The 21,134-nt window shown below is 36.2% G+C and overlaps 1 protein-coding gene across 1 annotated transcript; it reads left to right on the forward strand.

Moving 5' to 3' along the window:
- Nucleotides 1-19,399: 19,399 nt before the first annotated feature.
- Nucleotides 19,400-20,080, forward strand: LOC134672961 (uncharacterized protein K02A2.6-like). The gene has a single exon (XM_063530916.1). It carries the CDS (start codon nucleotides 19,400-19,402, stop codon nucleotides 20,078-20,080), a length of 681 nt encoding a protein of 226 aa, XP_063386986.1.
- Nucleotides 20,081-21,134: the final 1,054 nt, after the last annotated feature.

The following is a 21,134-nucleotide window of genomic DNA, read 5'->3' on the forward strand; positions in this document are numbered from 1 at the left end:
ATCTGTAATTTTAATTTAATGGATTTCTTCTACATTTTCGTTATAAAGTCAGACCGAGAAAAGTCTACAGCTATTTTGATAGCCCACGCAATGCAAGTGTCATTTTAAACGTCAAACTTCCATGAAATTATGACGTGTAAATAACACTTGCACTGGCTATCAAAATCGCTGCAGACTTATCTCGGTCTATCTATAACATTGTTTCGTATCTAATTGGTTCCTCGCCGAATCTAATCCTACAAGTGTTAGAATACTACAAATAGAGGTAGTATAATTCTGTAACAGCAGACGGCAGGTATTTTGGGATTTGTTATATGCGACAGCTAGGTTTAGTTTAGAACAGTGACAACTAAATTGCCGACGTTTGTATTTGGGATCCTGATAATTTTAGCATTAACATTAGTTATTAATGTTAATATAATGTTGCTTTAACATAATGCGTAGCTTGATTGTAAATGTTAATTTAAGGAATAAATAAATTTGCCCAGTAAAGATACAGTTAAGTTAATCACCAACTATAAAAATCGGACATACCTCACTACTCAAGTTAACCACTGTATATTTTAATTTCTGATTAAACCCTTGTTTACATAAAGGGTATTTTATAATATTAACCTGTTCCAAAGCATTACTTACTATTAAGCACACAAGTTGTTAATAATTTTCCACAGAAGTTATAACTTTCCTATGAAAACTGTGCATCATTATTATCATTTCACAATTCACAACCTGCTGCAAACAACGTCCTGTTTTTTACTACCCTAAAATATACTTAAGAAAAATAATACCAAGTTACAAAGACATTTCGAATTGGCTTCCTGTATCGGGCGATTCCTCGCATCGCGTATGTAAAACACATTTTGGCTTCAATTTGTCGAGCGGCTTGCCATGATTGGTTGTTTTGTACGGCCACCTCAATCAAGGAAGGACTACAAGCAATCGGAGAGAGTTAACCCACAATTTATCTTGTATCTGGCAGGAAGCACTCGTAACAGGCTGGCGAGATGGTATAAAATAAAAGCGATGTTTTTTTTGAAACGGAGCAGAGGCAGACCAAAAAAGAGATGGCGGGATGACCGCTTTTTACAGCGACTGGCGGGAGCTTGCACTAAACCGTAACGAGTGGCGGAAGAAAGGCCTTTGCCCAGCGGTGGGACACAACATAGGATATAAAAAATAATCGGTCATATTATGAAAGATGTCGGTCGATCGATTTCCATGTAAGTACTATGTCGGTCCTGCCTTCACCTTGACAACTTGATACGACACGACGTTAAATTCTCCTTTATGTACTTGATCCATTAGGTGGTTTTCTGTGATGTACGCTCTCCTTGATTTCCCGTTTTTCTTCTTTGCATCCACTCTCCCTTATATGGTGTTTTGAGCCTTTTAAGTATGGCTGGAAAAGAAAAGCAAAATTGAAATCACGCGGCGCGCTCATTATTTCTTCCGTGATTGAAATACTTGAATTGTCCTGTTTGTCTCCATCGTTACGAAAAATGTGTTTAAGTCATCATTTTCAACTTAAGAGCTTATTATTACACCTTCCTGAATTTCTTAACTGACGATACTCTGTTAATTAATTATGCATCAATACGTAAGATGATGGAGTTACCTGTCTATCTCCATTTCATTTTTACGTATTGCAGCGTCCCTGTCGTCAGTAACTAAGTTCAGGAAGGTATAAATAACCAGCTCTCCTGCCTTGAACCGGCTTCTTTCATATACCTATAATTGCTTTTGAAACTTCTATCGGACTTCGCGTGATCACTGGATAAGTTTACGTATTTATTTTATTTTACGCTTTAATAAAAAATATAAATGCGCATCTTGAACACTATATTGTAAAAATGTTTAAATTGAAATAGGCTAGAGTTCCTATATATTTATCTACATAATATTATGTCATTTATGTCTATATACCACTTATTTCAAGCGGTTATTAACAGAAGTTTCTCAATGATTTTTAATAAGTATTACATATTTACATAGCTACTTATCATAATACAAATCAGCTTCAGTCCTTACAGTGTGATTTTAATCTCACGTACACTTAAGAGCCATGGAAACGTATCACGTGTAAAATTTTCCTCCTCCCCTTTGACTGACATGCTAAAGGATATTGCCATTTGATGAATGGAGCATAATCCTACCGTTTAGAAAAAATATCTAGAAGATAATTTATTGAACTTTCTTTTCTAAGCAATTCTTTCAGCATAAAATAGGAAATTTTACAATAATTGAGATTAATTTAATTAAATGCAGGTTGATTTTACTGTATTTCAGTTACGTACTGACGCGAAGCTGAAACAGATCCGGCGTCACACTGTCTTCCCAACGATACCTGGGCTGTCCCACCGGACGGTTGGAGGAATCCACCGGCGCGCTCATTCTTTCTTCCGTGTAGTATTTAATACAGTTCTTCCTAATATAATCTTCCCTATGTTTAATCCTATATTTACCTTAAACAACGGAAGATGCGCTTATTGCACTGGTATCATAAGTTCAAAAAATTTTAATATTTCCTTGTTACACTGTAGCTGTAAAAATATTATGAAACAGCTGCAGCCAACCTGCAAGTTGCTCGAGCTTTTAGATAACAATTTTGTCATAGTTATATAGAAATGCTGGATATCCCGAACGGTTGCGCTTATCGCAATGATAACGAAAAGATGAATTATACGATACCTTCTTATAGCGTGAGTTAGGAATAAGTTGATTATCGTTATTGATACAATAAGCAGAACTGTGCAGAGAACCTACCGCGAATATCAAAAATCTAAATTTCGCTATCTGTCTCTCTAACTCTCTTGCACCAGAGAGGTAAATAGTAAATAGACGACCAAACGAAGTTGGTTCACAGTTAACCCTCTGAGGGTTACCAAGAACGTTCACGACCATTTCATAAAAAACCTACAACAACTGGATTATGTTACCTAATACTTCTTATAGATGTTGTGAGCTGTCAACAGCTTGTTGCAAGACTCCACATACAACTAAATAATAGCAGTAATATAACTATTAAAATCACTATTAAGGATCTACTCTCTCTCTTCTTTTTGATCGGGTCACTCTTGACAGAGCGGTCGTGGTCATCATTGGAAGTCTCCCTTTGTGACACGTTTGACGGCTCGCCTCCACTCCTCCCTGACGGCTGCGCGTTTAGCGCATTCGTGCAAGGGACCGTCCATTGCTGCCTTTATTTGATCCGTCCACCTCATGGGCGACCTTCCTCGCGCTCGGGTACCTTCTACTCTGCTTTGCACCACCAGTGGCTCTATGGATACATCTCCACGTCGAGAAACGTAAGGATCTACTACGTTTGATAAAAATAAAATTCAAAATTACTTGTCTATTCTAGTGATGTAAATCTCAGTCACTTAGCCTTGTAAAGAGTGGCACTTCACCGGCATCGTAGCGAAAGAACTAGATTGCCCCCATGCAGGTATAGCCGTCCGTCAATAAAGCGGGTCAGCATAGCTTTCAGCTGCATACTTGTTTCACTAAGCGACTAATGGTAACATTTCATTTCTAACCGCAGCTCTGCTGCACTACCGGTACTGAACGCGTCGCTGTCATTGTTAATGTCCATAGTAAAATGAACAGTAGTGCAGCTGTCGTTGGAAATGGACTGTCACCTTAAAGGGGCCCATAGATTTTACCAGTTTGCCGGACGATATTGGCTTGTCAGTTAATCGCAAATGGTGACAGTAGCGAACAACAACGACAGACGGCTGACTGAAATGTAACTGACGGTGACAATTTTTTAGCGGATGAAAGTTTTCGAGCGCGCATTTTAATATCTCCATCTACTTACACAATTTTCTTTGGAAACTGGGAAAAACCTAGATCCAACTGGTGGTCATGGCTAATAAAAACAAACATCATATTTTAGAGCGTATTATTCTAGGACTCTCCTTATTAAAACAATGCTAGTTTCTTGTACAAAGACGAAATGAGAAATTGCATTTCAAGAGAAATTCACCATCTTATTAACCTTTTGATTAGCGTTGCCCGGATCCCAAAGGAGCATCCACTTTCTGACGCCGTGGCTTCCGGGAAATGGTAGAATTTAAATTAACGTCATGTCATCTGTTTGTAACTTTAGTGTTCTGTCTGTATCCGTACCTATCATCTAGAATTAATGGCGAACATACTTGCCGTTTCATCTTCAAATATTTGTATTATTTTCCCGAATACCTATTTTAATGACCGGGGTCTGTTGTGTTAACCTTGATGTTTTGTCCCTGAAGTAAATATAGCTGTTAACGTATGTGTGTTCCTGTAGTATTGTCGGTACCTACTAGTGATAGCGGTACAGCCTGAAATTCGGGAATCAGCTGCAAATGGTGTTAACGGTATGAAAATCGGCACGATTAATCTTTAGGCCATTTGAATCAATTTGACCCGTAGCACCAAAAAAAAAAAACAAACGGAAAGGAGTTAAGACGTCATCTTTATTTGTATGGAAAAATAAAATAAAATGTTCGGAATCCTATCGTGTGTGGTATTAAATGAAAGGGCATTTTGAGCCGGTTCTAAAAATATATCACATTAATATATTTCCGTCACTTGCATTCAATTAATATAAAAATAATTTTCAAAACATACCAAGTTTGGGCTCCTCCAGAATCTCCAGATACGAAACTGTTGAATTATTTTTTGCAAAATATACCTCAAGTAATACCCAATATCCTCATATCTAACCCCAAGAAATTAATTTCGAAAATATTACCAGGGCTTGTATATATTTGTATATGGGCATTTATTTGTGTGATGATGATGATGAACACACAAATAAATGCCCTTACCAGGATTCGAACCTGGGACCTCCTGTTTCATAGGCAGGGTCACTATCGACTAGACTAGGAGGCCGTTTCATTGATAGATTGATAGATTACAATTTGTAATAATAAAAATTAAAAAAAGAAATACTAAAACTAAATATTTTCGAAATTAATTTCTTGGGGTTAGATATGAGGATATTGGATATTACTTGAGGTATCTTTTGCAAAAAATAATTCAACGGTTTCGTATCTGGAGGAGCCCAAACTTGGTATGTTTTGAAAATTATTTTTATTTTAATTGAATGCAAGTGATGGAAATATAATATTGTGATATATTTTTAGAACCGGCTCAAAACGCCCTTTCATTTAATACCACACACGATAGGTTTCTGAACATTTTTTTTATTTTTTCCATACAAAAAAAGATGACGTCATAACTCCTTTCCGTTTGTTTTGTTTTTTTGGTGCTATGGGTCAAATTGATTCAAATGGCCTAAAGATTAATCGTGCCGATTTTCATACCGATTCAAATGGCCTAAAGATTATTCGTGTCGATTTTCATACCTTTAACACCATTTGCAGCTGATTTTGGTCAACCGCTACTACTATACGTACTTAGTTCAGAAATTAAGCTAGTGAGAAAAGTTAACACGGGATTAAAGTTATCTTGGTTATAAAATGCTTTATCTTTTTTTACATATTGGTTTCCAAGTTACCTTAAAATATATTTTAGCGCATAAGTAATAAATGGAAAACTATCCCGGCCATGGTTGAACCCTTTCAGCAATGTGAAGAAAAAAAATGTATCAATAGCAATAATAAATGCAGCGTATCGCTACCTATCGATAAAGAACAAAAGTGGATTACATGCGGGATGCCTGTTATCGGCTCCATAGTTTTAGACAATATGAAACACATGGCACAGAATTGAGCAATGTTTACATAGCTAATTATTACTAAAACACGTTTTCTCTAACAAAACATTCCAATGGTGCCACTGTTATTTTCTACCGTCATTTATTCGAGGATGCGAATAAACATTCCCATATTTTGGCATATTTATCTCCCTATATTAAGCCTAAATGCCTGCTAAATTTGCCAGAGTAATGAAAACAATAGCCGGCAAATTCCATTTTATATTGAGGAGGAAGGGTGTGCTCATTTTGTTAGAAAGGTCTCAGAATTACGCAATGCTCAGACAAAATCTAAGTAATTAATTGTGTACACATATTGTTTCTCTAATAAAGTAGGTACTTAGTGTAACAAATCCTATTAGTATTGGTAGCTAACGTAAGTTCACGTACGCCGTTCGTTGTTCTTCGGCTTGCTAGTGCGCAAACACTCAAGCGTACTTGACAAGCACGTATACTTAGGCTTGATAATGGCGATTGATTTTTTACCACCTCAAGTGCAAACTTTATGTCACCACTTGACTAAGTACGTTATCGCGTTATCGTTCGACAAAAATGTTTATTGTACAATCGCTGGATACACACTATTTGTAAACCAACTAATATCTCTAATCTAAAACTAATAAAGACTATGACAAAAGATTCATGCTATGTCATTGATAAACGCTCTTTATTATTTTGCTTTTACTACCCTAAATATGCAGAATTGAAGAAGTCATAAACTCAAGAATATTGATAGATTGAAATTGTATTAGCACTACTTCAAACGATATTGATGTAGGTAATAATGTTTATCACGTATCTCTGATTAACAATCGCCATTGATCGTCTCGGGGAGACGCCTGGGGGTTGCTATGTCATATTACTTAGATGTACTTAGTGCAATGCAGATTATAGGTTACAGCAGTATATAATTTCATTTTCAGATGTGAGCAACTAACCTTGTGAGTGAATATTTTCTCGGATAGACTTGTTTAGAAATTACATAAATATGACTGTTTATGAACAGCAATCAGGTTGATATTCCTTCAGAGAAAGCACAATTTGTGGCCGCTCTAATATTTGTGACCTAATGGTAAAGAGTGACATTAAAATCGCCTACCTAGCAAAGGTGGATTTAAGGGTGTCATATATATTTGTTAGTTATTATTATTATTAGGTACTCGTAGATACTTTCTACTTACCTATGTGCTAAAGTGAATTATGCGAACTAAAAGTTCCAGCAGTGATCGTTGTGTGCAAAAATTTCAAAGGCCCAAATAGCCAAATAGGGGTTGTCGATAACCTCCAGACAGTCATGCAAATAGCTAATTAAATAAGTGCGCAATTGCGTATAGGTAATACGCATCCCAAAATCACTTTACCCAAAAAGTCAACGGAAAAATTGATCCGAGCGGTATCACACGACGCTGCCAGGACTTGACACTTTTTAGGGTTCCGTACCCAAAGGGTAAAACGGGACCCTATTACTAAGACTTCGCTGTCCGTCCGTCCGTCCGTCCGTCCGTCTGTCACTAGGCTGTATCTCACGAACCGTGATAGCTAGACAGTTGAAATTTTCACAGATGATGTATTTCTGTTGCCGCTATAACAACAAATACTAAAAACAGAATAAAATAAAGAATTAAATGGGGCTCCCATACAACAAACGTGATTTTTGACCAAAGTTAAGCAACGTCGGGAGGGGTCAGTACTTGGATGGGTGACCGTTTTTTTTGCTTTTTTTTTTGCATTATGGTACGGAACCCTTCGTGCGCGAGTCCGACTCGCACTTGCCCGGTTTTTATTATTATTAGGTACTCGTAGATACTTTCTACTTACCTATGTGCTAAAGTGAATTATGCGAACTAAAATTTCCAGCAGTGATCGTTGTGTGCAAAAATTTCAAAGGCCCAAATAGCCAAATAGGGGTTGTCGATAACCTCCAGACAGTCATGCAAATAGCTAATTAAATAAGTGCGCAATTGCGTATAGTTAATACGCATCCCAAAATCACTTTACCCAAAAAGTCAACGGAAAAATTGATCCGAGCGGTATCACACGACGCTGCCAGGACTTGACACTTTTTTTACGTTGCTTTCGGATTAACTGGTTTATGCCGAAAACTCGATTCGCTCGTGCTCGGGCAGCCAACGGGAATATTGGGTATACACAGCAAGGGATGGCACAGTTACGGTCTGCCACAGTAATCTTTATTTATGGCAGTATTACAGAAATTTTCTACGAAGCTGTGTACAGATTTGTATTCTTTATGTCCGCATTGGACTAACAAAGTACGGAACAATTGCGGTCGTTTTCTTATGAGATTTTGTTTAGATCTTTTTTTTTACATTTTGCCAACCATACATTAATAATTTATATGGCGTGCGACGTCAATAGTTGCAACTTCCTTACTACTGTGCTCACTTATTTATAATTTAAACGGACTACTTACATGGTCACAGGTTAACGATAAGTATTTCTGGTTATTTGAGGGTCATTCTCTGAGAATATGTCAGCGGTTGCGTCTAATTGCGACTCTTTTCATACATTTTGTACGGCTCGCGACAATTACACCGCAGACATATTTTTTTTAGAATGACCCTTGATAGATCTAATTATCTGTATTATAATGTCTTCAAATAAATAGCTTTTGGACGTTATTAGGGACAAACATTCAATTTACGACCCAGGGACAACTTAATAGGTATTCCAATAAAACGAAAATGTAAAGAAGATAATACCCTTTTGGTCATGAACTTTTTAAATAGATGTTTGTCCGATGGGATTTTTGTTGACAGCCTCCTGAGACGACCAAATTTTGCTTAGCTTACAAACTTTCTTAAATCTTCTATTTTGCTCCCAGGATTAAATTCACTCTGAAATAACTTACTTGCATTATAAATATATACTTTACTTTAAAGAGTAGAGAGGTATACTTATCTAGATATTTTTTTTTTTACCAAAATTTGTAATTTATTATTGAAACAAACTCACTTTTTATCATACCCTTTCGTCTGAGGTACTATAATTTGTAAAATTATATTCTTTCAACACTCATTAAGCTGTGATTAAATGAATTAATCAAATTCCAACTGTCTAAAAATAAATTTAAGTACTTTCAAATCAGACTTCTAAGAGTTTTAACTTGAAAGGGCAAATCTTAATGAAGCTCTTTTTCTTTTCCTAGTGATCGTAGTTTTATCATTAAGTTCCATCGCAATATAGTCTGATAGAATACCACAATAATGTACTTTACCTATGTACTTTTATTTTCAATGGACGTAAGTTTAACTTGCAAAATAATTTATTGTACTTATTAGCTGGTAGTATGAGATATGCTATCCATTAAATTATTTATTTAGTACCTACTTAGACCGGGCCGTGTCCGGGCCGGAGCTTCCGGGGCTACATTTCTATGACATGACAGGTGATCACGATCACGTGATGCTTTCCATAGAAAACGATGCGCCGGAAGCTCCGGCCTGGACACTGGCCGGTTTAACATTATGTAAAAAAAAAAGAAATATAATGTTATTAAAATTGGCTCAGAATGGCGAATCGTTACTTGGATCTTTAATACATGTGGTTCTGAATTGTATTTTATTTCGTTCGCTTTTATATCTGGACATATATAAAAGTGACCAACCTCTGTATTGACTTAAAAGCTCCTCTACACGATGGGCCAACGCCGGCCACTCCAAGGGACGCATTTATGCGTTAGAGGGAGCAAGTGATATTGCTATCTTATTCTACCGCATGGCTGCGTCCCTTGGAGTGGCCGGCGTTGGCCCATCGTGTAGAGGAGCCATAATACGTAGGACTGTTAACACCAGTCGATAGATTATGCTGCCAAAGTAGTCAGCAATTTTGTTTATTGCACGCCGAAATTTGGACAATCTTGACAGACTAAGTCATCATCATCATCATCATCATCTCAGCCATAAGACGTCCACTGCTGAACATAGGCCTCCCCCTTATGGGGGGGGCAGACTAAGTAGACACAAATAAATGGGCCTCCTTCTAATTTGGTTACCTTCCGAGTCCAGCGATTGGTGCGAAACCGATTAATCCGCTCAACGAAATCGGTTTTGTTGTCGTTCCATTTGTTCCTTTTGTTCATTGGTTTTTGTTCAACTGAATACCTATTCGTGTTCAAATTTGAGGATAGTCAATAGGATTGTTTTGTTTTGTTCGAGGTGAAAACATTAATCTGTAATTATTTGTTTTATATTGAATATTTACACGTTTTAAACAATAGCAAATGACATGATAAAAAGTCTATGTATATAGTATCGCAAGGGCAGACTCCAATCAAAACCTTAAAATCTTTGAGTTGGCTCCATATTAATTTTCATTCTGTAGCCTTACCACGACTGCCTTAGCGGTGACAAACTGACATATTTGCTAACGTCTGGATGGATAACTTTCTTTCTATAGGTATATCTCGTTCGCACTAGTAGGTATAGCCTCGTGCCGCCCAATGTACATTAGGATGTTCACTCAGTTTCGGTGGAATGTCAACCTTAATTAAAAAGAAAGTAGTATTTGTCTCGTAAAATTTTCGAACAAATGAAAATGAACCCAATTGAAAACACAACAAGATTCTAATTTCCTTGGCTATAATATTGTATGGTGGGCGGCACGAGGATAGCGTCTGTATGCGACTCTTTATGCGAGTACGAGCGCGATGCTTAGAAAGTATTTACTTTCTATTCATATCAAATAAAATAAAACCAAATCCAATCCAAGTGATCAAGATCATTTATGCTTTAGCAACTAAATACTTCAGCAACTACTTAATAGTTATTTGTTTTACAAGGGGGCAAAGTTGTTGTTTAACCGCTCGTGCTAATATTGATACCCGAGCAAGCGAAAGACTCCAAAATAGAACCACGAGCGTAGCGAGTGGTTCGAAAAATGGAATCTTGAGCGTTGCGAGGGTTTTAAAGCACGAGGGTTAAACAAAATTTGCCCCCGAGTGAAACACAAAATTTTTCACCACACCAACCCGAAGCACATATTAAATGTAAAATATCAAACAAAATCAAACCAAATCAAATCCAAATGAATGTTATTAAATATTTATCATCCTAAATCATCATTTAAAAGTCAATTCTACCAGCAAACATAAGAAAACACTCAAAATTTGCATTTGATTACTTTGCCTCACATGTGGATAAAATGCAACTTTGCTATTCGTTTTTGAAGTGCAAAGTAATTCTTTCCGAGCTGGTGTGGTGAAAATGAGTTTATCAATGGTTTATAAGGTTAGTATGCTTCAAGGGCAGTATGAGACGTAGGCATTGAATTGAGTGTACGAACAGCGAGCGCCGACGACGGACACGCGAACAATTTATCAATGTCATCGCCGCGCAAAGTGAAGAAATATTTAAAGATCCCATGAGTCAAACCCCCGAAAAATCAATAGTGCGGACATAACTTACGACCTTTAAGACATTTCGAATACGATGAACATTTTAGGGAACAAGTGATATTAGATAATCCCATGAAACTGTCTACCGTTTGTCCCGTATGAATCGTTGGTATCTGTCATTTTGACTTTCGTATTTGTAGGAAAGGGATAAAATATAATTTAACTAAATCAGGCCCGTAAAGAGTTATGAATAAGGGGCCTAGTTAATAGTATTAAAAAGAACTCTAATGGATTAGGTGTGAGGTTTTTTGAACAATTATTACAACAAGAATCCGAATCACAGCCAGCGCAAACCACTCTGCGTGTATTCAATCATTTTATTACATCTCATCCTAATATTTATAACCTATAAATTTGCCCTATAATAAACATTGCCATAGAGAAATGGTAAGAATAGACTGCTCACGCCATACATCAGTTTTAATACCAAAACCACTATTATTTTCGCAGTCGACATCTAGCATCGAGTAGTGGAACTATCAGTACCGCTACTTGATACTAGAATACTCTAGTGTCGCGACTCACGAAAATTATATTGAACAACAATTTACAACTATAATTAAAAGCAGAAGGAGTTGAAAATAAAGTTCTGGTTAATCTGGTTATAATATTAGCTGAAAATTGTTGAGGAGCATTCCATGAAATTGTCTACCGTTTGTCCCGTACAAACGCGAATTTTCTGAAGATTTTCAGGTATAAGAATTTCCTTTTCAATGGCATATGGTCAAAAATATGGGCAGAATAATAATCGCCTGCTTAAAATGCCCAAAAAAAGGTCGCAGCACAGGAAATAGAATGCGTTTGTACGGGACAGTCCGTGGAATGCTCCTGAGCATTAAACTTTTCGGTCGTCGGAACATCTATAGGTATAGTCAAGACAAGTAGCAGCTGATAATTCCGCTACTGGGTGTTAGATGTCGACTACGAAAATAATAGTCGTTTTGGCACGAAAACTGATGTATGGAGTGAGCACTTTATGTATGTTTTTCTCTATGACACTGCAAAACTTTTCCGACGTCAATTTTCTAACACACACTTTATGCCCGATTTACTGCACTCATAAAGCTTGGAAATTGCTGGTACGTTGGCTACATTGAATTTTATGGCGTATTCCGAAACATTATGCATTCATTTTTCCCCAAAACAATGCTGTAAAAAATATGATTTATTGTACAGTCAGCAAAAAATAAATACTTACGTTTGAGTTCACTTCCGAGTCTGGATTCGGCAGACCTCGTCAGCGATGGCGGCATAACTTTGGATTCCTTCTAGAGAGGCTGGCCAGGTATAGCACTAAACAGGTAACAGGAAGAAGAGGGGGGAGGCCTTTGCCCAGCAGTGGAACACAGTGAGCTCTGAACAATAATATTTACACTTATTTATTACTAAAATTTCAAAAAAAGGCACCGATGGCAGCTACCTATACTTCGTTTTTTTTAGCATTAGAAATTAGGTAAACAATCTTGACGTGTCTTTTAATTGAAAACACACATTTTAAAAATAAGTTACGGCAAATATGTAACAATTATGAATCTAATACGATCATTTATGAATCTAATACGACCAGTTATCTAAAATGTAGATTCAGTTTTGTAACCCCTCGCCCGGGTTGTGAACTACGTTCCTCCCGCTCTCTTAAACTTTCGGTATTTCCTCACCATAGTGGTTTTCTCTCTTCTTCCTTCACCGTACAAGCAATCCGCCTCTGGAATTCGCTCCCTCTGACGATCAGACAGGCTCCAAGCAAGTTAACTTTCAAACGTTTGCTTTATAACCACCTGACCACCTGCTAAGGCAGGCACAGTAGGAATTAGTAGGTAGGTAACCCTTAACGCATGTGCAATTATATGTATTTGTATATATCCTTGTGTATATATATATATATATATATATCTATCTATGTATTTAGTGTACTCTTAGTCTTATGGTATAACATAATTAATATATGTATATAGTTGGTATTTAGAATGTTGATATTTAACTTCGCTCAAAAGTTACGTTTTTTTTTTTTCTGTTTATTTCTCACTGCACCCACATGGACGCTTTTCTGTTTCGCCCTATGGTTGACTGGTAGAGAATGCCTATACCGGCATTAAGTCCGCCTGTTGTACTTTTTGTATGTGCAATAAAGTTTAAAATAATAAATAATAATAATTTATATTCGTCTGCTTTCATAAGTAATAGTTATAGATTTTTAAAAAGCGTTTTTCAATTAAAAGACATGTCAAGATCGCTTACCTTCTTGCAAGTTCTTTCTAATGCTAAAAAAAACGAATTATAGCCCCGTGTTGCTACGCGAAAATGGTATGGAAACCTCCCCTAACTTTGGACATGGATTGACATTTACACATAAAAAAAATACAGTCGGCGACAAAATCGACAATTTTGATAAAAAAATATGACAAATGATTCCATTTCTATTCGGGGTCAACAGCTTCTTGGAGACACTTTGTATCGCTTAGGGCACTAGAAAAGAAAGAAATTATAGTACATTGTAGGAGAGGACGGAAAACCGCTAAAAGATGGACGAGTGAGTTCGAGGGCCGACACGTTAGTGGAGGCCCTCGAATAATACGAGTCCATCTTTAGCGTTTCCGGCCGAGGCATTACATAGTGCTTTTCACGACTACTGCGAGGAAATAAGAAAACATTTACATAACTATAAGTACTAGCCCGCGATTTCTCTGGTAGCAAATTACTAGCCACTGCCTGTACTGTCTCTTGAATTTCGGTAGGCGTCAGCGTAAGAATATCATTTTCTTCACTAGGAGAACTCATTTTTATAGCGAGCGTAGATACGCGTTTCTTATATTTTTTAGTCAAACACAATATACACTATCCAATTCAGTAAGTATTTTCAGATCCCGCCTTTTTTACTTTTTTTACCACTTTTAAGAGGCGTTTTTCTGTTATTTGCTTCAAACCAACTCTAAAATTAGAAGCGTTTTTGCTAAAAAAAACCACAAACAGCTACAAAAGTCAAAAACGCCTTAAGCGTGAACTGAATGGATAATTGTAAAAAAAAAATGAATTGAATGGTTTTGTCATTTCTTTTTTTTTAAACAAGAAATTGGTTCTATAAATAACCTAATTTTATTTTTGAAGGAAAAAGTTGCGCAAAAAAAGACCTTTTATTGTTTTTTTATGTTTTAAATGATACTCATTGCTGTAGCGAACTGTCACCAATGACTGACAGATGATGATAACAATGAAACATTGTAGTAGTGGTGGTTCAGGTGCTACAGCTATTGCCTACTTTCCAGCTTGGTTTTAGACCATCTATTGCTACATTTCCGAACAGTGGCGTGAAAAAGATTTATTCTTCACACATTAAATTTTGAACTAGGTATATTAAATAGTTAGTAATTGAACTATTTTAACTCGTCCTTTTACTCGTGAAATTTCCATAAGGCAAATCTGAAAGCAAATTTATGTCAATTTAAATTCAAACAAATAATCTGTTCCAAGTTTGTATGGAACCCTCGGCACGCGAGACAGATCCGCAGTTATTTGCGCCTTCTAAACCATATAGCACTATTTTATTAATTCCGTTTTGTTTTAATACTCGCATGTGATCTTAATTATGCCTAGGGTGAGTAGGGTGGTTAATAAAGAACATTAAATATTTACTCATTTCCATATCCAAGTGTTCACAGATCACATATCCAAGTCATCCACGTCGTAAAAGCGTGGACTTAACTTCATTCTCCGACCGACGGAGGCTAGCCGCAGTAAAAAGTAAACAATAAGTTAGGTTTATAGCTCACAGTAGACTAGTTTTTATAGACAAACGAAGGTAGGTACTCTAAAAATGTTAATGGAAATTGCAGTTTTCTTTTAACTGCAGTCAAGTCCAATATGTAAATAATTTAATGATATTATTTTTTATTGAATTACGTCTTCCACGTGAATTTTTCGTCACTGAAAAAGTTTTATTCAATTAGCATTACCGTGTTATTATCATACCTCGCAATCGAGCTAGCAAAACCGTAGCAAATGACAGTTGAATGCAAAGGTTAGCGTTCACATGTCATGAATCATCATCATGACTCATGATAACATAGTCAATATTTTTTAAATTTTAAAGTTAAATTTGTGTTTCAGGAAAGTAAATTACTAAATTACTTCTTTAAATTTTTGTTTATTTGAACTCAATTTGTTTACTCTTAATTTGAAATACAAAATAAATTCTACCTACTTATAAGCTAATGATGTGTGTATAGCACAAGGATGTAAATACCTTATTTAGCGTAATCACACGCAAACAGATCTTAAATAATTAATTTAAAACATAGTTTTTGTATTTGACTTAGTAAATACGTATATATGCGTCAACTTTAATGTGCAACTGCTACGGTTTTGCTAACTCGATTGCGAGGTATGGTTATTATGTTAACGTTACCTCTCGCGCTTCAGAGGTCTGTGCCCAGCAGTGGGACGTATATAGACAATTTTTTTAAATGTTACCGTTACGTAGATTTTATTACGTTACCACGCACGCAGATGTTTGGTCACACTTTACTAACAAATAGAATTACCAATCATTAGTTACCATGTTTCCATACCTAAATGTAAGGCCTAACTTTACTAACGAATTACACCCAGTTACCCATATACTTACTTACTTACTCCGTTGGCTCAGCGACCCAAAATGAGACTTGGCCTCCGACACAAGACAGCGCCACTTTTTTCGGTCCTGTCATGCGACCTCTCGCCAACCATGTACCTACTGTTTTTACATGACTGTGGATTGTAAATTATTAACTTACGTCTCTAGCAAATACGTGTCTGGATTGTATGATCGCAATTTACGTGAGCTCGCAATATACCTAGTCAATTTTAAACCACCCGCTTTCAACACCTTCGTCTTTTGTATCTTTATCCCCAGATTTTACGTTCACATTTGACTGTATAAAGTACTTGTCTAATTTAATTTATGTATCTAGTGAGTAGGATAAGGATACATTTCAAGGAAAGAGTACTTCATTTGTGTACTAGAATTCTGGCAAAATTCTCGACTAGGTTTAATTTTTATTCATTCTACAGCATATTCAGTACAAAAATGCTTGTGCCGCACAGTGCCGCACACTGGTGGAATCCCGCCTTTAGTATAAAATATTATTGATATAATAAGGATATTCATATGTTTTTATTAGATATCTACACGGTAGCTAAAAAATAACTACATTCCTGTTGCCAGGGAGGTTCTCGCATTATACTAGGCAACTTTTACTGGACCAACCCTGAAATAGCGAAAAAAAATGACCCTCCCATTGAAGATGGACCAGCCAAAATTATGAAACGGCAAAAAATATTTTTCGCGATATCGGGGTTGGTACCGTAGTAAAAGTTGCTCAGTAAGTATAGTCCCAAAACTTCCCTGGCAACGGGAATGGACTTATTTTTGAGCCAATTAAAGCTTAAAGGTAACATTCAGATGATGACTGCTATGTGTGAGGAATGGAACGTTTTCCCCGCTCTATGCCATAGACTGCGCCGGCTATCTTGTCTTGGATACCGAACATAACTGTATTACGTGTGTTAAATAAAAAGCTAATTAATTAATTTAGGCTCTTTATTTCAATATATAATAATTGGCGACGAGGATGGGATCTGAACCCACGCGTGCATAGCACATTGGATTAGCAAGAACAGTGGAGGCAGCTTTACTTCACACAAAGAACTCCGGAGAAGTCACCGAAATGTTTTATAACCGAGGGAAATCAAAGCCAACTTACAAAACCAAAAAAACGGATAACAATAACAAACCGGGAGCACAATGTTACTGTTGCGGGAAGAACAATCACATTAAAGCGGAATGTACTCTAAAAAAGAAATTTTGTTCAGAATGCGGAGTTCAAGGACATGTATACAAGATGTGCCCTAAAAAAACTAGACAAGTTAATGTGTTAGAAGCAAATACCTCAGCAGGGAATGACGACTGTGAGGATGTAGAAAATTCAGTGCAAGATTTGTTTGAAGGATATACAACATATACTGTTAATAGTGTGAGTAGGATACCACCTGAATACTTAACTGTTAGTGTAAATGATCATGATTTGCCTTTTCAAATTGACACAGGCTCAGAGGTGACAGTGATGTCAATAACAGATAAAAATAAATATCTGAGTAGTTTTGAGCTACAAGAATGTAAAACCTTGTTTAAAAATTTTGACCAAACTATATCTAAACCAATAGGAATTGTGACAAATGTAACAGTTACATGTAATAATATCACTAATAAATTAAGTGTATTTATTGTGAAAGATGACTATCCTAGACTCATTGGTAGGGACTGGCTTCATGCATTTAAATTGTGGCCTCCAAAGTGGGTAGACAATGTTGATAAAAAAACTTACATGCTTCAAAATGTTTCAGATGCAGAACAATTAATCAGACACCAGTTTGCAGAAATATTCAAGCCGGGATGGGGGAATTTCAAAGGTGAAGTGATCAATTTAAAATTGAAGCCTAACGCTCAACCCAGGTGTCTGCCAGTCAGGCGAGTACCCTATGCACTTCGTGAAAAGGTAAATAACGAAATCACTAGATTATTAAAAAACGGTAGGATTACTGCAGTTGAACACAGTGAATGGGGTACTCCAGTAGTGCCTATAATAAAACCGGATGGTTCAGTCAGGCTATGTGGCGACTACAAGCTAACAGTAAATCCTAGTATGGAAATTGATCACTTCCCATTACCTCATATTGATGATATTTTAAATTCTCTAAAAAATGGCGAATATTACTGTGAGCTGGATTTAAAAGAGGCATATTTGCAGGCCCCACTCAGTGAGGATAGCAAAGATTGTACAACTATTGTTACCGAATCTGGAACATACAAATATAATTACTTGCCTTATGGGGTAAGTTCCGGCCCTGGGGCTTTCCAACGTTTAATGACTAAAAAATTAGCCAATGTTCCCAACACCATAGTGTTTATAGATAATATTTACATAAAGGGGGATTCATTACAACATATGTTTGAAACATTGTGTCAAGTCTTAAAAAAGTTGCAGGAATGTGAATTCAAATTAAAACCACAAAAATGCAAATTCTTCACTACTAGCCTAGATGTGTTTGGGTACCGTGTAAACAAAAATGGTATCAGTGTGATTCAGTCCAATATTGAACCACTATTAAATGCAAAAGCTCCGACTAATCTGACCATGCTGAAATCATTCTTGGGTAAAATAAATTATTACTCTCGATTTTTACAACACATGGCCACAACACTAGCACCTTTGTATGACTGTACTAAAAAAGACAAATTTATCTGGACATCAGAGTGTGATGAAGCTTTTACAAAAATTAAAAGTAAATTAGCTTCGGCTAATAACCTTAGACATTATGATCCTAAACTGCCACTGATCTTGACTTGTGATGCTTCAGATACCGGTCTTGCAGTAGTACTGTCAAATAGAGATGCCCAGGGTGTTGTAAAACCTATAGCATTTGCTAGTAAAAAATTAAATGATGTTGAAAGAAAGTATTGTACCATTGATAAGGAAGCGATGGCAGTGATTTTTGGAATTACCAAATTTTACAATTATGTCTACGGCCGTTTCTTTGAGTTAGAGACAGATAATGCAGCGCTGACGCGAATTTTTGGACCAACAAAAAGTATTCCAAAAATGGCTGCCAAACGATTGCAACATTATGCAATATTTTTATCAGCGTTTAATTACAAAATAAGGCATATTAAAACCAGTATAAATCCTGCTGATTTTCTGTCAAGGTCAGTGACTGATCTCAATCATAAAAATAATGATATTAATATTCATCCTGTATTTGTAAACGCCAGTTGTAGTGTACTAAGCTATACTAATGACTCCAAAATGAAGACTTTAGATTGGAAAACAATTCAAACAGAATCAAAAAAGGACACAGTTTTGTCAAAATTAATAAGATACTTAACAGATGGGTGGCCAGAAAAAAAGGAGTTAGATAAAGAAGTTTTACCATTTTATAGCAGAAGAAATGAGTTATCGATGGACAGGGGTTGCTTATTTTGGGGATATCGAATATTAATACCCTACACTATTCGTGAATCGGTTTTACTCGAATTGCATAAAAGTCATTTTGGAATCATTAGAATGAAAGAAATAGCACGCTCATACTTTTGGTGGCCTAATCTTGACTCTGAAATAGAAAATATTACAAAAAAATGTATAATTTGTTTGCAAAACAGTAAAACACCATCAAAAACACAGAAACCGTGGCCTGTCGCTCCTTCAGTGTGGCACAGAATTCATGCAGATTTTCTGGGACCATTTTATAATAAAATGTTTCTGGTCATAGTAGACAGTTATTCGAAATGGCCAGAAATATATGAGATGGCTAATATCACTAGTTCTCGCACCATAGAGGTTTTTGAAAGTGTATTCACTAGGTTTGGATATCCAGTGCATTTGGTAACAGACAACGGTCCTACATTTACCAGTCAAGAATTTAAAGACTTTTGCATAACTAAACACATTAAGCATACATTTTCACCGCCATATCATCCTGCGACCAATGGTGCGGCTGAAAGGTTTGTGGAAACGTTCAAATCTGCTATAACTAAAATTAAAGAGAGTGGACTTAATTTAAGATCTTCAGTGAATTTATTCATGTTTGACTATAGAAGTACACCACAGCGCACTACAGGAGTCTCACCTGCTCGCCTTATGTTAAGCCGAGAATTAAGAAATAGGTTTAGTTTATTGCGCCCTCCTCCCCTGTCAGAAGTGGTGCAGGAGAGAGTGGAAAAAAGGGACCAAGGGAAAAGGGATGTCAGTTTTGAAATAGGTCAGAAAGTAATGGTAAGAGACTACAGAAAGGACAGCAGGCCATGGGTTCAAGGATTAGTTATTGAAGAGTCAATACCAGGAACTACCTACGTGGTAGATGTAGAAGGGCTTAAGTGGAAGCGCCACATCAATCAGATGTTAAGTTGTGCTGATGAACTAGAGGAGTTATGTTAGCTTTAAGCTTCTTTAATTAAGAATCTATTTTTAAGTTAATTCTAAAATAAGCGAAGGAGAGTGTGAGGAATGGAACGTTTTCCCCGCTCTATGCCATAGACTGCGCCGGCTGTCTTGTCTTGGATACCGAACATAACTGTATTACGTGTGTTAAATAAAAAGCTAATTAATTAATTTAGGCTCTTTATTTCAATATATAATACTATGGAATGTTACTGTTGTTGTTGCTGCTGTTGCTTTTGCTGTCATAGCATTGATGAGGACAATTTATTTAAAAATACAAAATTAAAATTCAAAAAAACATGGTACCCGCGCTCCCGGACACGCACTTCCATCTCGATCAATACAAAATAAAAATTCAAAAAAACATGGTACCCGCGCTCCCGGACACGCACTTCCATCTCGATCAGTGAGAGAAGACCACGAACTTACTGGACCTGAAGTAATATGGAATCGTTAAACATGGCACATAGGTCGGAAATCACGATTTAGGCCGCCAAAAATATTTTATTGCATTTTTGCGCTTTATATACGATTTCGAACTAAGAAAACATATTTTTAGATAATTACAATTATTATTTTTAAATTTAAGCCCTTTTTTCCAAAAAATGGTGATTTTGCTCCTCCTCGCTTGATTATTTTATATATTAATGATATATATTATAGTAAATAAATATGTATTTTCTTTAATTGAATATATAAATAATAAAATACACATGTATTTATACATATATATTATATTTAGGTATAAGAGTAACATATGTATTACAGAAACTAATAGAAATATACAAAGGTTGTTATCTAATATTATTACGATTGATACATTTGCTCAAAAAGATTAACATAAATAAATAAAACCCTCGCCACATTTAATCATCATCATATCTTAAAGAAAAATCCGCCTCATCGCTTGGGTAGCATTGATCATTCTCCGCTCTCGCCTTATGTGGCTCAGCAGAAATCAATAGTTGCATAGTTTCTGACACAAATAATTTAACTCGAGGTTTCGTTATCTTTCTCGTACTGCTGATAAGCGGATCGGAGGTCAGAAGCA

Source organism: Cydia fagiglandana, chromosome 2 (genome assembly GCF_963556715.1).
Source record: "Cydia fagiglandana chromosome 2, ilCydFagi1.1, whole genome shotgun sequence".
Classification (NCBI taxonomy): domain Eukaryota; kingdom Metazoa; phylum Arthropoda; class Insecta; order Lepidoptera; family Tortricidae; genus Cydia; species Cydia fagiglandana.

Excerpts from the sequence above, each read along its gene's own strand:
- LOC134672961 (XM_063530916.1), top strand. The coding sequence starts at position 19,400 with ATGTTTCTGGTCATAGTAGACAGTTATTCGAAATGGCCAGAAATATAT.